Below are 15,791 nucleotides of genomic sequence, written 5' to 3' on the forward strand. Positions count from 1 at the left end.
TGACGTAAAAGGATTCATTCATATGATATGTTCTGGAAAATAATATTACTGAACATGCATACCGGTATGTTTGAGATTGCAAACAACGTATTGTCTTACCCAAAGCATATGGTTTTGTTTCAGTGTTGTTGTTTTTTTCTGTGTGTGTGTGTGTGTGTGTGTGTGTGTGTGTATGTGTTTATGGTTATTACACATGATGGTTATCACATATTATTCCTGTGGTTTTTGTTCAAATATATTTCTGTATCAGAAGAGAGGTTATTTGTATTTCATAACACAAACAAAAAAAACTAAAATCTGCAAAATGTGAAATGATTTTAAAACTTGTCCAAAGTCACTATCTTTTATGATTCATATTTTTTACAGATGAGAGCATAGTGAATTGTATGAAAGTAAGAATAAAAAAGTAAAGGATCATGACCATGGATTTTAGTGGAAAAAGGGATGGGATATGCAGTTCAAATTAAAATCTCTTTCTAGAGGAGTAAAACGATGCATTGCTATAGGGGAGTGCTGAGCCAGGGTGCACAGTAGAATTTTGTCCCAAAGGCAATGAGAACTGGAAGGGGAAAAAGTACATTTAATATAGCCAAAAGATAGAGAATAACGTATCAAATCGTTTTTAAGGGACGAAGGTTGAGTTACTTGAAGGAATGGGAGAATGTCCCCGCTTTTTAATTTAAAATATAGATGTTCTGCGAGCCTCTTCATCTGCTTTGTAGACTATGTACGCTGTGCCAACGTAGTCTGCTACGAACGAGATGTGAGTGGTAAGATGGCTTCTCTGTGGCTTCAGCGGCTTGCACGGGTGCGACGTATGAGCTATCCAGATATATAATACAGATCAGTGGGTGCAGCCGGACACGTCTTCAACTCTCACATGAGTATACAGCACCCTCTACTGGTAGCAGTAGTAAATACAATAACACACATACAACAGGCCACCGATAGATCGCTCTAACACACCTCAAGGACTTAGAACACAATGCCGGTTCATACACTGTTAAAAAAACTATATAACTATATTCTCCCTTCAGGGACGGGGCCGCTGTGGCTTGGTGAGCGGGGCGTGTGGGGGCCGTTGGGTGCACGTGGGAGCGGGCGGCGTGGTGTCCATCTGCGTGGTGCTTCCAGGGATCGGCGGGGGGATGCTTGCTCCGGGGTGGGGCGGTCGGGGGGTGGCTTTGGCCGGGGGCTTGGGGGTGGGGCTGGCGGGGGGCTGGCGGGCGGTCCCTGCTGCCTGCTGGTGTCTGGCTGCTCCCTGCTTCCGGGCCGGCGGTTGTCTCCCTCCCTCCAGGGTTTCTCCCTTGGCCTGTTGGTGGATGGGCGGGGGGTGGGGCGGTGGCCGGTCTGCGGCGTGGCGGGGGGCAGGGCGGGCGGGGGCATCTGCTTGGGCGCCGGGCGGGGGGCCGCTCCTCTCGTGGGCCCGGTCGTGCGGTGCTTGCTTCTCTGTCCCTCCCTGGCGCCTCTGGCCTGCGTGCTTCGTGGGTGTGGCCATGCTCCGCTCTATGTGGGGTCCGGTGCTCTTGTGGTCGTCGTGGTGTTGCTCCCTTGCTGGCCGCGGTGGTCTGCGGGGGGCGCGTGGGCGCGGTTCCCGCTGTCCTGGTGGCGGTCGGATCTGCCTTGGGGCGTGTGGCTGGTCCGTGGTGTTTGGCGGTTTGGGGGTGGCGCTGTGGACGCTACCTCCGGTGGGGCTCCAGTGCTGGGGGGCGCTGGGGGTATCGCCTCTGGGGGGTTGGGTGGGCCGGACTGGGCATCCTGGCGGGCCGGGTAGGGCCTGTGGTGTGTCCTGCGGCCTGTGGCTCGCCCGAGCCTGGGCTGTGGTGGGCGGCCGGTCGGTCATGTGTCTTTGGTCCCCCCCCTGCTCGGTTTGGGCGGCGTTGGGGTGTGGGGCCCCCGTCCTTCCTGTGCCACTGCACCACCTCACATATATATAGGACCTTGGGGGGTGGCCTACGGTCGGGCGTGACTGGGGAGGGGAGCTGCCTTGCAGGGCTCCTTTGCTCCTGCCGTGCCACTGACCTGTTGCCCCCCAATTTTAATCGCAGAGTAGACACTTAGGGTTTGGGGGGGCTGGTCAGGTGAGGGGCCCTCCGAGCGGCAGCTGTCCCCCGATTTTAATTGCATCATTAGCTATCATCCACATACACCCCATATACATGCACACAGATACACCCCTCAGGGACACAGAGACCAGCTTTTCGTAGCTGTCCTCTTTTATTCTATTTTATTTATTTATTATTTTTTAAATTGCATTATAGACACAATCACACCTTATCACATACGGGCTGGATTGGGGTGCCTCGTGCACCTCGGCGCCTGCCCGCCAGGGTCGGCGGTGTGACCGGGGGCCTGGCCGTCGCGGTGGCTCGCCCGGGGCGGCTTGGCCTGTGGGGTGCCCTTGTCTGGTTTGCCTGCCCTTCCCTGGGGTGGCCCTCTGGGGACTGTTGATGCCGGGGCTTGCGCCGGGGGGGGCGGCTTGCGGTGCTTCCCCTGGACTGACACGTGCTGCGGGCGCCTCTGCGCTCTTAGGGCGGGTTCGGCGGTCTCCGGGGGACGGTGCCGGTGCTGCGGGTGGCCCGTGTGCCGCCGCCGCGGCTGGTGGTTGCTGCGCTGTGGCGGCTGCTGGGGCGCCAGGCCAGCTGGTGGGTTGGGACTTGGTCATGCTTGCGGGTACTGTGGGCCTGGGTGGCGGGGTGGGGGTGGGGTGGCGGGTACCCTGGGGCCGGGCCCGCTGGGGGGGGGGTTGTGCTCTGCCGGGCGCTTGGGCATTTGTCGCCGTTGCGCTTTGTGCTCTGCCGGGCCGCTGTCTGTGTCCTCGCCTCCCCCGGTCTGTCTGTGGGCTTGTCGGGGGTGGGGCTCCGGTGCGCGAGTGATGCGCTGTCGGCTCTGGTGGCATGTGGCTGGTCTGGCTTCTGGTGGTTTGTGGGGGCCGTCGGCTGGTCTGCTGCTGGTCTCGCCTTCTCGGCTCTGGTGCTTGGCCTCCCTGCGGCTTGGGGTGTGGTGTTCCCGCTCCTTCTTCGGGGTTTGCTGGCCCGCGGGTGTCGGTTGGCGCTTTGTGGTGGTTCGCATGACTGCTCGCCCGTTTTCCCGCCTGCCTGCTCAGTTTCCCGCTTTCCTCCTCGCTGACTCCCCTGTCTGCCTTGCTGGCGGCGTCCTACCGTTGGGAGGGTGTGGCCTGGTGTCTTCCTGCTCCCCGGCGGTCCGCGCTCTCCGCGCCTGGGTTCTGGATCGTATGTCTGGGACCCCGGGGTCCCCGGCTCCGCTGCTCCTTGGGTTACCAACGGGGAAAAGGGTGGGGCTTCCGGGTGTCGGGCAGTCAACCACTGTGTGTGCGTGCGTGCGTGTGCGTGTGCGCTTGAGTGCGTAGGAGTGTGTATGTGCGTAGGAGTGTGTATGTGCGTGTGGGTGCGTAGGAGTGTGTATGTGCGTGCGTGTGTATACTTTTATTTATTTATTTTAATTATTTATTTTGGGGGGGGGCATACAGGGGTTTGCTCCGTGGGGTCGGGTGCTGGGTGATACATCTCTGCCACCCGTGCCTCCGCCGGGTGGGTGGAGGGTGTGCCTCCTGCATCCCTTGTTGTCTTTCTGGTTGTGGAGGCGTCTCTGGGCCTGCCGGTTTGTGGCCCCCGCTACCCGTCTGCCTTTGTGGGGTGTGATCTCTCGCTGGTCTCGGGGGTTGGCAGTCCTCCGGCCCGCCGGCGCCCTGTCCTTGGCTGGGATTACCTCTCTTCGGCCCCTTGCTGGTCTTCCCGGGGGGGGGGGGTCTCTGGGCTGGCTCTTGGGGCACTGATCTTTGTGCTGCCTGCCCCTGTGGGCCTGGTGGCCTTCTGGAGGCCGGGGCCCGGCCTGGCTATTTGGGGCGGGGCTCTCTGGGAGGTGGAAGGCAGCCCCTTTCCTTTCATGCATTCTCAGTGACAATTACACGCCCACACATTCTTGCACCTTTATATATATGAAGTCTTCCCCACATACAGGGATACCTGCACATATGCACACTCACAGTACATACAGTACGTACTTCCCCACATTACTCACTGAGTTAACCAGGGTGTTATTATGTTGTTGGTTTTATTACAGCGACGGTGATATCAGCAGTATGACGATAGTTTTTTTTTTTTTTTCTTTTTACAATGATGTGCATTACAGTAATTTTCATTCTGTTCACTATCATGGATAATCATTTCATTACTACAATTATGTGTGACTGTTTCAATGCGGTATTATCATTGTGATCACTATCATAGTTCATCATTTCATGACTGCTATTATGTGTGACTGTTTCAATGCAGTATTGTCATTGTGATCACTGTCATAGTTCATCATTTCATGACTACTATTATGTGTGACTGTTTCAATGCAGTACTGTCATTGTGATCACTGTCATAGTTCATCATTTCATGACTGCTATTATGTGTGACTGTTTCAATGCAGTATTGTCATTGTGATCACTGTCATAGTTCATCATTTCATTACTACAATTATGTGTGACTGTTTCAATGCAGTATTGTCATTGTGATCACTATCATAGTTCATCATTTCATGACTACTATTATGTGTGACTGTTTCAATGCAGTATTGTCATTGTGATCACTATCATAATTCATCATTTCATGACTGCTATTATGTGTGATTGTCATTGACAGCTTTGTCATTGTGGTTGTTGATATTGTTTTGTCCTTATGTCCTTGTTTGTCTTTATAGTTGTCACAGACATTTATTTGCTGATGTCGTTCTGTATATTTCTGTTGTTCTGTTCTTGTTGTCACAATTGTTGTTGTTGCTGCTGTTGTCCTTGTCTCTTGTCTCTCCTTTTTTTTTGTCCCCATCTCATTCTCTCCCCCCCCCCCCCACCCCCCCACCTCCCCATTTCCTTTTCTTTTCTTCTCTGTCCCCTCCTGCTCCGGTCCGGTGGCTCCAAATTTGCGTTATAACAAGCATCAAAGTCAAATAAATTTTGTATGACAGGGGAGGTGTATATCACACTTCTCCCTGGCAGAGTAAATCTGTTGAGCACTTGACGGCATTTAGATCTACAATTCTATCTGCTTTAAGGCTGGACAGGACAGGGAAAAAAAAAATAAAATAAAAAAAAAAAACTATATAAAGTGACAAACTAAAACACAAGCACTCGGTTACGCTGGTCAAATATCCTGTTTACCAGGGGTCCACTACCTCCCTGACCGCAAAGATGACAAAAAATAAAATTTTGCATCAGGTGAAACAGCCGAGAATAAACAACTTGAAAAAGTGCCATTTTCTGCTCTTTTTTTTTTTTGGTCCCAGCCCTTACCCCACACCCTGGTCCACAGAGGTAAGACGCAACCTCAAAGAAATACAATTGAATGACAGTTGAAACGTCCGAAAATCCTAAAAAATATAGATTGCGTGTTTCACTGCGTAGCCATTGTTGATGTACCTTTCCAGCAACATTACGATGCGTGGAAGCACACAGTGGCGTCTGCTGATCACTGAAGGGAGTGTCATCCTGTTTTCTCCTTGTGGCTGTCAGCTGTTATTAAAGGGATAGTTTGGCTTTTTTGACATGAAGTTGTATGACATCCCCATCAGCATGTAGTCCGTCAACAGCGACGTAGCCCGCACTTGGTCCCCTGAGGCCAGTTCTGGTGGAGATCTGTTGGAGCACAACTTTGTCAGCAACAAAAACTACTCAATCATAATAAAATAAAATCAGCAAATTAACTGATACAGTTGCCAACTTCTGGAAAAATAAATAAGGGACACCTTGTTCGCAGGGCCAACCAACCAAACTGTTTTATGTGTGTGACACAAATGTACAATTTGACACAAACATGAATTTAATTTGATCACAGAGTAAATGCAGGACGCAAGAAACACTTCCTTTCACTTTTATTGGAGGTGTGGTGCGTACCGTAACAGGCAATATATCACATCCATTCATAATTGCATTGTATGTTTGCAGAGACATTGACTCGGTCCTATGTTCACATTCCTCAAATGTTCGTTAATCTATGAAAAGACGTTCAATAGTGCAAAAAAGACAGCAGCAGGGTCGGCTCCCTGGCATAAACACAGTTTATGTTGTGTGCTTATGTTATGTTATGTTGTTTATGTTGCAGTTGTTGAGAGCTAATAACTAGTTATATTGCCCATAACTAGTGGCATTTGGAGGTTTCATTTGATAAGTAACTTACAAAATCAAACGCCAGAAATATTAAAGACTGAGATGGGGCCGAAGTGGTACTGAATGAAGGGCTGAAAAAGAAGAAATTGGAGATGGAAAAAGAGAGCACAGAATGAAGGATGACGTTTTTGCTAATTGCATGCTCATTAGTTAGCATATGTATTTGTATTCGCTGGACCAAGCATGAGTCAAGAATGCTAAAACCTGCACAAGTTGTGGAAAGGACCCCATGCACAAGTGGAACCAAGGAAAATGTCCTGCCTAATGCTCTATGTGATCTTACTGCCACAAGCCAAGTCACTGGATGACTGTATGTCGGAAGCGTGTAATAAATGCAGAGAGTGTTGAGCCAGAGCACTATGAAGAGGAGGAAGTACTAAATATAAATGTGATGCAGACTGAGGATGATTCAGGTGATAAATGGACAGCTGCAGTGGATGTAATGTCACAGGAAGTCGTGTCTACAATCGACACAGGTGCCAGGTGCAACACGCTGACTTTGGACAGGTATCAGCGGCTTGAGCATCAAGGGGAATTAAAACACTCCAGTAAAGTACTCCGCTCCTACTCCAACCGCAAGATTAAACCTGTTGCTGCAGTTAACCTGCCGACAAAGCATAAATCACGTAAAGGGAATGCAGAGTATGAGATTGTGGATATTGTGCAAGAAAATGTGCTAAGTGGTACCACGGCTGAAGAGGTAGGGCTAATTGTCCGAATTGACAAGCTACAAGCTGGTCCAACCAAGGCTAACAAGAATAACAGTGTCACATCCTCTCATGTTGTTCCAGCTGGCCTGAGTGACTTTCCAGAACTAACTCGCACCACCAGAACCCTTCCAGGCACCTACACAATCAAAATTGATCCGGATGCCAAGGGCGTGGTCCATCCTGTCCGCCGACAGCCAGCGTCACTAAGAGAGCAGGTAATAGACAAGTTAAAAGAAATGGAGAACCACTGCTACATCACGAAAGTTGATCGTCCGACAGAGTGGGTGAGTTCCATGGTTGCTGCAGTGCGGAATGGCAAAATGAGAATCTGTATTGACCCTAGCGACCTGAATAAAGCTATAAAAAGAGAACACCACCCCGTGCGTACCACAGAAGAAGTCATCTCTATGATTCCTTGTGCCAAAATCTTCACTGTACTGGATGCAAAGTCAGGTTTTCTACAGATCAACCTGGATGAAGCATCATCTTACCTCCCGACATTCAACACTCCAAACAGATGGCTGAGGCTACCTTTTGGCCTAAAGTGTGCACCAGAAAAATTCCAGCGCATCATGGAAGGAATGCTGGAAGGCATAACAGGAGCCATCAGTGTGATGGATAATATACTCATTGCCGCCTCAACTGGAGAAGAACATGATGCTATCCTGCACAAAGTGGTTGAGAAGGCTATGAGCTACAATCTGAAGCTCAAGTGTCATGTTAGACAAGCTTCAGTGCCATATGTAGGTCACCTAATAACGGCAGACGGTTTAAAGCCAGACCCCTTGGTTTTGTGACCTACCTGTCAAAATTCATTCCAAATCTGAGTCAAGTGGATGCACCTTTGCGGCAGCTTCTAAAAAGTGATGTGGAGTTTGCATGGAATCCAGAACAACAGCAGGCCTTCAACACCTCAAAGGAACTCTGCACACACCCCCTCCCGATGCTGACATATTTCAACCCCTGACAAACCTGTGGAAATATTTTGTGACGCAAGCAGCAGTGGGCTTGGCGCAGTCCTGCTGCAGGAAGGTCAGCCGGTAGCGTGCTCCTCAAGCTCACTGACTGATGCTGAAACGCGCTATGCGCAAATTGAAAAGGAAATGCTCTCTATTGTTCATGCTTGTATCAAATTCCACAGCTACATATTTGGTACACGTCACAGTTCACAATGACCACAAGCCACTTGAAGACATCTTCAAGAAACCGCTTCTGGCGACCCCCGTGCGTATACAAAGGATGTGTTTGCGTCTACAGTGCTATGATCTAACAGTCAGGTACAGGAAAGGAAAACATCTGGAACTCCCAGATACACTGTCCAGAGCGCAGCTTTCAGAGAGCACACCAGAAATGGAAGGACCAGAATGTGTGTCCATGCACAGCTTTATTGCAGTCAGCAATCAGAAGTGCGCAGAGCTTCAGAAGTGCACGCGGGAGGAGCTGGACTGCCTTCGCCAAGTAATCGAGCGCGGTTGGCCAGACCACAGGCGTGAAGTGCCCAGTCCAGCACTAGTGGTGAGCGATGGAATCATCTACAAGGGTCTCCCATAGTCGTGCCCCCCACCATGCAAGATCACATGCTCAAACTAGTACATAAGTCTCATCTCGCGATGGTGAAGAGCAAACAGCGAGGTCGAGAAGTGTTATAATGGCCAGGTATTGAATACAGGTAAATTGAAGAGATGATCAGGAACTGAAGTAAGTGTGCTGATTTTCAAAATAAGCTACCAAGACAACCACTCAAGCCGGCAGAAACTCCAGCTCTCCCATTTGAGGAAGTTGTGTCAGACCTGTTTGAGTTTCAGGGCAAGTAGTACAGTCTAGTGGTGGACTACTTTTCCCAAATCATTGAAGTAGATGAGCTCAAAGATCAGATCTAGTGCAGGTTCACGGCCGAGACCATGGGTCTTGGTCAAAGGTTGGTGACCACCGCTTTATTGGTTCAGTTGCTATAATAGGCCTTGTTCAAATAAATACATTTTCAATTAATTCATTTTTAATCTTTATTATGCAGCATAGGTTTGTTTAGTTTGGGTGTTTATTAGTAGCAATATGTGTCATTTGATGGGCCACAAAATCTTGTTTAGGGCCACAAAAAGCCTAGAACCGGCCCTGCACAACACCCTTAAGAAAGCATTTAAAAATTGACTAAAAATAGAGTTGACTACATATGTGAGGAAACATTCAATGGCACACAGTATCGATCAGTACACTTGAACCAAAGTGGCCCTTTGGTTTGTCTACATGCATACCTCCCCATGAAAATGTCCCATGTGCGTAATCTGGGATGGCAGTCCTAAACTTCTTTGGAATGTAATCATCATAACCTTTCATATATTTTATGTTCTTAATACACTCCACATTAAAATTCTAAAATGAATTGAAAAATGTCAAGAATTAACATTTTGCACTGTTGGAGTAGTAGCACAGGAGCTACAAAATGCAAAAAGAAGAAATGGAAGCGAGACAAAAGATTTTTTGAGCAAGCAATTTATTGCAAACAAGCATTAAAGTGAAATACGCTGTTCATCAACTGATGAAAACTTTAAGACCATATCTCAGAAAACTCGAACCCCCTAAAATAAAAATAAAATGTTCAAAAAAGGAGTCAGTAATGAGTAGCTGTGCCATTCTTGTTAATCACCTGAAAAATAGCTTTGTGCATGCTTGATGCATTACCACACAGACAAGGGCCTTTAGTCATGAGGGATGTTCCCTACAACATCTCTACATAGCCAACTGCCGTTTGACGCCCCTGCACAACCTGAAGCGCCATTGTTCCATTGAAGGAAAAAACAACACAGATCATGATTGGCGCCCCCTCCACTGTGCCGTGTGGAAAACACCTCAGGCAGGACCTTCTTGTCATGCCAGCAAAATTGGAAGCCATCAGGACCATCAAGGTTACGTTTTTTCTCATTAGCGAATAAAACTTTGTTCCACCTTTCAATGCCCCATGTTTGACAAAATTCCAAACGGGCAATTTTGTGGCGTTGAAGGAGATGAAACCTTTGAAAGTTTGTTTTTTTCTTGTTAAAAGCCTTCTCTCGCAGATGCCGTCTGATGGTTATTGGACTGCACTCGGCACCAGTAACAACCTTCATTTGGGCTGAGGACAGTCAATCGGAGCTTCCGGCTCAGGGCCTGTGAATTTTGTTTGGGGTGTACCACTTGAATTTTCAGCTATATCAGCTAATATCAGCTGATGAACAGCCGATTTCACTTTAATGCTTGTTTGCAATAAATTGCTTACTCAAAATTTTTTGGTTTCACTGCCATTTCTTTTTTTTTAATATTTTGAAGCTCTACTTAGAACTACCTTAAGATCCAACAGTGCAAAATATGTTTGCAATTTTTCAACTGGTCTTAAAATTTTGATCAGGAGTGTACACTATATACCTTTAGTTCCTAATAGGGATGTCCCGATCCACATTTTTTGGCTTCTGATCCAATCCGATTTGTTTTTTTATAGTCTTGCTGATCCGGTCCGGTTTCTTCTTTTTTTTATAATAAGCTTTTGTTACAAACATGAATTTGTGGAATTGAATATGGTTATGAAAATAGCTCTTCAAAGCATTAAAAATAATGCAACCAAAGTATTACTGATTTTACTTTTCTATTACACAGCATGACCAAAAATATTGTTTCGCATTTGTAACAAACCTCTGTGAGTCAGGTCCCTAATCCAATAAAAGATCCAATAAAAGTCCATCCAATAACAGACAAAATTTGAAAAAATGTGCATGAAATATACTTTTAGGGTAGAACTAATCATTTGACGTGCTTATAGATCAATTTGTGGTGTGATTTACAACATATGACAAATCCGTTTTATTTTTCCCCAAATTTCGTTTAAATTTTTCAGAATTCATTTTTTTACCTTTTCCACTTATTTTACCAGCATAGAGTGTGTGCTATTTGGATTAGTGAATAAAATGCAAAAATCCTTACATTTATTGATGCAATACATCATTGGCCCATTTTGTCCAGTAATTGAGAAATGGATGTTGCTTAGCTAACTTTTCTAATGGGACGTCAGCCTCAGCACATACTGCTACAAAATCTTCAACAAACTGTAATGCCCGTGCTTGTGATTAAGGAAGATGGAGTCACACATGTAATTCCAATTGTGTTATTAATGTAAGATATTTTAATAACACCCTTATTTTGTTTACACAATGAGACAAATGTGACAAAGAGCACACTTATTTTGAAGGCCGGAATGTGCTGTGCGTGTTGAGAAAGGCAAATGACGGTTGATACGTGCTGGTGCAAGAATAAACGTGCCTCATCTTTTTTCACTCAGAACCTGCATGTCATCAGTGGGCATTGTAAAATGGTCCTTACATTAAAGCATTAAAAACATCACGGTGGAAATATACTTATCCAGCCTGAGTCGCGCGCACACGCACAGCTGAACTAGTTAAACTAAGCGAACCCTGCTAGCTTCCAGTCACGCTCCGAAACAGGAGTTTCCAAGGTTTTTTGTCACCGTTTCGACATGTTTAGTAGTGTTTGTGCGGTCCCTATTATAAGCAACCAGCGGTTACAGCGGCACTTGCCGTGCAAGCTCCTGACACCATGACGCAGCAGTCTGGGCACAGTGAGAGGGAACCACCACTGTAGCTACGAAGCCGACTATCCAACGTGAAACTAACTTCACAACGGTACACCGCGGTCATGTCTGCATGGTGGTGTTGCGTTTTCTTCTTGCGGGTGGCACGAGTCGAGTAGAACTCATAAATAAAGTCATACATCAGGAAGGTTCATGATGAAGTCGTAGGCGTTGGCCTCCTTGGCAGCTCGCTCTATTTCCTGCTGCGTCACGTCAGTTCTGCCATATCGGATGTTCTCTTCGATGGTGGCAAAAAGGACGGGCTCTTGACTCACCACTCCAATCATCTGTGGATATCTGTGAATTTATATCAGTGGATATTTAGAGAACTGATGTCATGTTCATCAATAAATATCTACAAAGAGGGATTCAAGGAGTTCAGGGACTTGTTTAATACCTGCAAATATACCAATTGTATGCCAGGAAAGTCTCGTCTGCTGGCCTTCTCATATTTGTTCCATTTACCCCCAACAGTCAGTTATCTTCATTACGTAGCCTGTCTGTCAGCTGCATTGCTTCCAGTAATGTATGTGTATGTGAGATTTTGTTGTCAGATTGTAGCTTCTACAGTATTTGTTGCCATGTCAATGTAATCTGCCCAGGGCCTTCAGAAGCAGGAGTGCTGGCCCATGCCACCAAACACTATTAGCAAACGGGCTGGTTTTTTTAACTAATCATATTTGAGATTCGCCTCCCAGGGCCAGCCAGCTGGCCCGCAATACGTCAGCATTTTTCCCTCTGATTGGTTGATCAGAGCAAAACTTTATGACAAGCCAAGTTAGGCCCACCTTGGCTGCCTGAGGAGGAGGAATTGTCCTCTCTGGTGAATAGATGTATTTCATTTATAATCTTTATGGTTTTGTCATGCTATTGGATCAATATTGATTCTGAACTGCTCCAGATGATGGTGTGGTGTACAGATTTGGAGTTATCTAAAAGCTTTCTTATTACATTGTTATTTTAAACGATACTGGCACTCACAGTGTCTGCCAAAAAATTCCGACCCTTGAACAAATGTAATTGAGGGCCCCTGCTGTAATGCCACCCCATGTTATAGTGTGGTTTTGTATATTCCTGATGGTTTGCATAATGGATGAATGGATGTATTAAAGGATAAAGTCAGTTAAGGCCTCACTGGAGGCCCAGGTAGCAAATGCACATGTCAAAAATACAATGTCAATTATGGAACCATTACATGTTGCTGTAAGCTCTTCTCTGGAGTTTGTCCACTCGGTCTCTGGCTAGAGATGCAACTTCCATTGCAGATTTCTTAGGCCATATTTCAATTGGCCATTTCAGGAATTCGGGTCCATTTTGCCACAGTGAATTTTCCGTCAGGTCGTCAGGGATGCATCCTCTTGTGATGATGTCGGCAATGTTGAGGTTCCCGGGAATCCACCACCAGTCACCAATTGGTCCAACTTCCTGTATCTTTCCTATCCGGTTGGCAAAGAATGTTTGGTACCCGTAGCCGTCTCTTTGAATAGCTCCTAGGACGGTTTGGCTGTCGACGAAGTGGAACCAAGTATTGAAATTCATCACAATTGCCACATAAGTTCTAAACGATCAGCATCATAGTTGTCATAAGAATTGCCATGTTCTTTGATAGATACACGTACAGTCATGCGACACTTATATTAACAATATTCTCAAATAAGCCAAATTTGACAGAACATACATAGTCACAGCATGGATATAAAACCATAACACCTTGTTGGAAGTTTTTGAAGGTGTTTTAAGAGCGGTCTTTGTAGACTGCATGTGACGGTTCGGCTGAGCCGGGTTTCGGAATCCAAGATGCAGAGTCCAGCAAGTCCTTTAAATAATAATTTATTCCAACAAAAGATGTCCAGAGCAGCACACAGATCATGACACTGCATAGGTGTATCCCATTACCTGCACTACTGAGCTGTCGCTTTTTTCTGTTTTTATATCTTTAAAGCGCACAGAAAAGAGAAAGACATGTGTTCATCCCTCACATAAGGATTGTGGATGGCGGCAAAATTCCAAAAAAAGTGTAGTTTTCCTGTAAGTCCCCACTGAAGGCCCAGGTACCAAATGCACCGCCCGTCACTGATCTAAAGAAGAGAATAGTTCTAGATGGATATACATTGGCACCTTCAATCATGAGCATACAGCATATGAGCATACAAACCTCTCAATCTCTTTCTGCTGACCACTGAAGGCAAACACTGTCCTGATGAAAGAAAGCACCTCCTCGGCCAAGGCCCCCGCTTTAGCATAGGCAGCCTGTTCTTTTGAAGTGAATGTCCCCACCTAGCAAGAGACTTACACTAATGCCGAATAGGATGAGGCTTGCTCTTTAGTTGAAGGCTGGACAAAAACATAGAAAAAAAAAAAAAAGATTACCTCACTGAAAAGCGCAGCTGAGAGACCCAACAAGGGGCAGATGGCCAGGAGGACCAGAGTGATTCTTCCATCCTTCACATAACCCAACCACTAAGGAAGCGATGAAGGTGGAAATGGACTGGAGCAACATCCCCACTTTGTCTCCATTACCTTCTTGGATCTTGTACACATCCCTGTCCATGCAAATGAATAAGAACAAGACATTTGTTCTACAAAACAATGGATGGAAACCACACATACTGTAGATTTTGAGTTGTATGTTGAAGTAAATAGGATTGGTGTGGTGGCTGTTTCTGTAATGGTGCAATAGATAAAAGTTGACCAAAACTTGAAATCATATTTTAGAATTACAATAGGGACTCAAAACAAAGCTAAATGTGTATTCTAATCATTTTTTTTTTAAATGTATGATACTCTATTTCTATGTAATTTACGTAATACTAGAACTGCACCCACAAGAGTGCAAAACTCTGTGAGGTGACCTGTTTAGTATTTGATAAACTACTTCCTGGTTCCTACAGGTTGATTATGGATGGATGTTATGAATGGGCATTTTGATTAACGATGCTGTGGACTTTTCCACTAAGGTCATAGTGACTCAAATGGCAAAGATAAATTCCAACACAGTGGAACCTCAGTTAGCGCCATTAATCCGTTCCAGATAGGCAAGATATTTGCATACATTTTGGACATAACTAACTGGAGCATACGCTAATCGAGGTTCCAGTGTATTTCTGAATTCATCAGGAACCGTCTACAAAGTGGACTGGGGTGTTTAATTTGCACGTCACTCACTCCGTGAGACGAGTGTTGAGCTCTCCTGTGTCATTCACATCAAACCAGCCAATGTCCTGTCGCATGACGCTGTGGAAGAAACACTTGCGAATGCGTAGGACTTGCCGTCCAGCCGACAGCGTAAAGAAGGCCACCTGCATGTAGGCAGCCACCAGCACGAAGGCCCCCATGATGGAGTAATAGACAGCAAAGCTGGAATGGGAGAAAGAAAACTGATCAAATGTGCATCATTAAGGTTACCTTCTCAATTGACTTATTGTCCTACGTGGTCATCTCCTCCTGAAAGGTGTCGTTAAGAACTATCAAGGTGGAATCTGGAAATAGAAAAGATAAGGTGTTGTCAAAGTCTTCATCATTCAGCCAGATAATTGTTACTCCTGCTGTGAACTCACTGTGGTCACTAGCGTTGAATTGATGAAGCGAGCGTTGTGTAAAGCCATCCGTCATTTCCCCAAACACGACCGACATTAAAGGCATTATCGATCCATGCGCCACTGACATCAAGGTCCCAAGGACCATGAGTACAATGTCTTTCCTGTCTGCAAACCTGAACTGTGCTCATGTGCAAGGAGGCGAAACGAATATTGAACAATGTTAGAAAGCAATTGTATGTGTTTATAAATATATTAGTATATGCAGTAAAATATGCTTCACTTCTCTTTGCGGATCTCTAATCTGGGTGAGATAACTCCAAAATGTTAAACACTATGTTTACATGCACACAATATTCTTGTATTAACCAAAATATTGTAAATACTTGGATCCACAAACAATAGGAATGTTCAGACAAAAAACAAAACGTATGAAAGCCGGAGTAATTTTTTAGGAAATAATGTAAATCCAATTAATCCGTCCCAAAACACTCAAAACAAAAAAAAAACATTTTATAAATAACTATAGTCTACATGCAGTAAACCATGTGAAATACATATAAATGACGAATGAAACAGATAACTGAACATTTAACATCACTTTTACCTTTATTGAAGACTTCTGACATTGTCTTATTACAAGAGACTCACATGTCCAAGTCAGCTGTCCATACACTTCACTCACCACAGTTCCCACACACATATTTAGCAAGTTACAACTCCAAACAGAGAGGGGTAGCTATTTTAATTAACAGGAGGGT

General features: G+C 45.8%; 1 protein-coding gene across 1 annotated transcript in view; it reads right to left on the minus strand.

The window, feature by feature from the left end:
- The window catches only part of LOC129184684 (ATP-dependent translocase ABCB1-like), a 134,947-nt gene extending 119,827 nt beyond the window's left edge, over positions 1 to 15,120 (minus strand). The window contains exons 1-3 of the mRNA XM_054780850.1: positions 15,052 to 15,120; positions 14,925 to 14,973; positions 14,660 to 14,851 (exon numbers count right to left, since the gene is read on the minus strand). Coding sequence (XP_054636825.1) covers positions 14,660 to 14,851; positions 14,925 to 14,973; positions 15,052 to 15,106 — 296 coding nt within the window. The 5' untranslated portion in view covers positions 15,107 to 15,120. The remainder of the gene's footprint in view (positions 1 to 14,659; positions 14,852 to 14,924; positions 14,974 to 15,051) is intronic.
- Between the last annotated feature and the right edge of the window lie 671 nt (positions 15,121 to 15,791).

The sequence above is a fragment of the Dunckerocampus dactyliophorus genome, chromosome 7, assembly GCF_027744805.1.
Source record: "Dunckerocampus dactyliophorus isolate RoL2022-P2 chromosome 7, RoL_Ddac_1.1, whole genome shotgun sequence".
Classification (NCBI taxonomy): Eukaryota; Metazoa; Chordata; class Actinopteri; order Syngnathiformes; family Syngnathidae; genus Dunckerocampus; species Dunckerocampus dactyliophorus.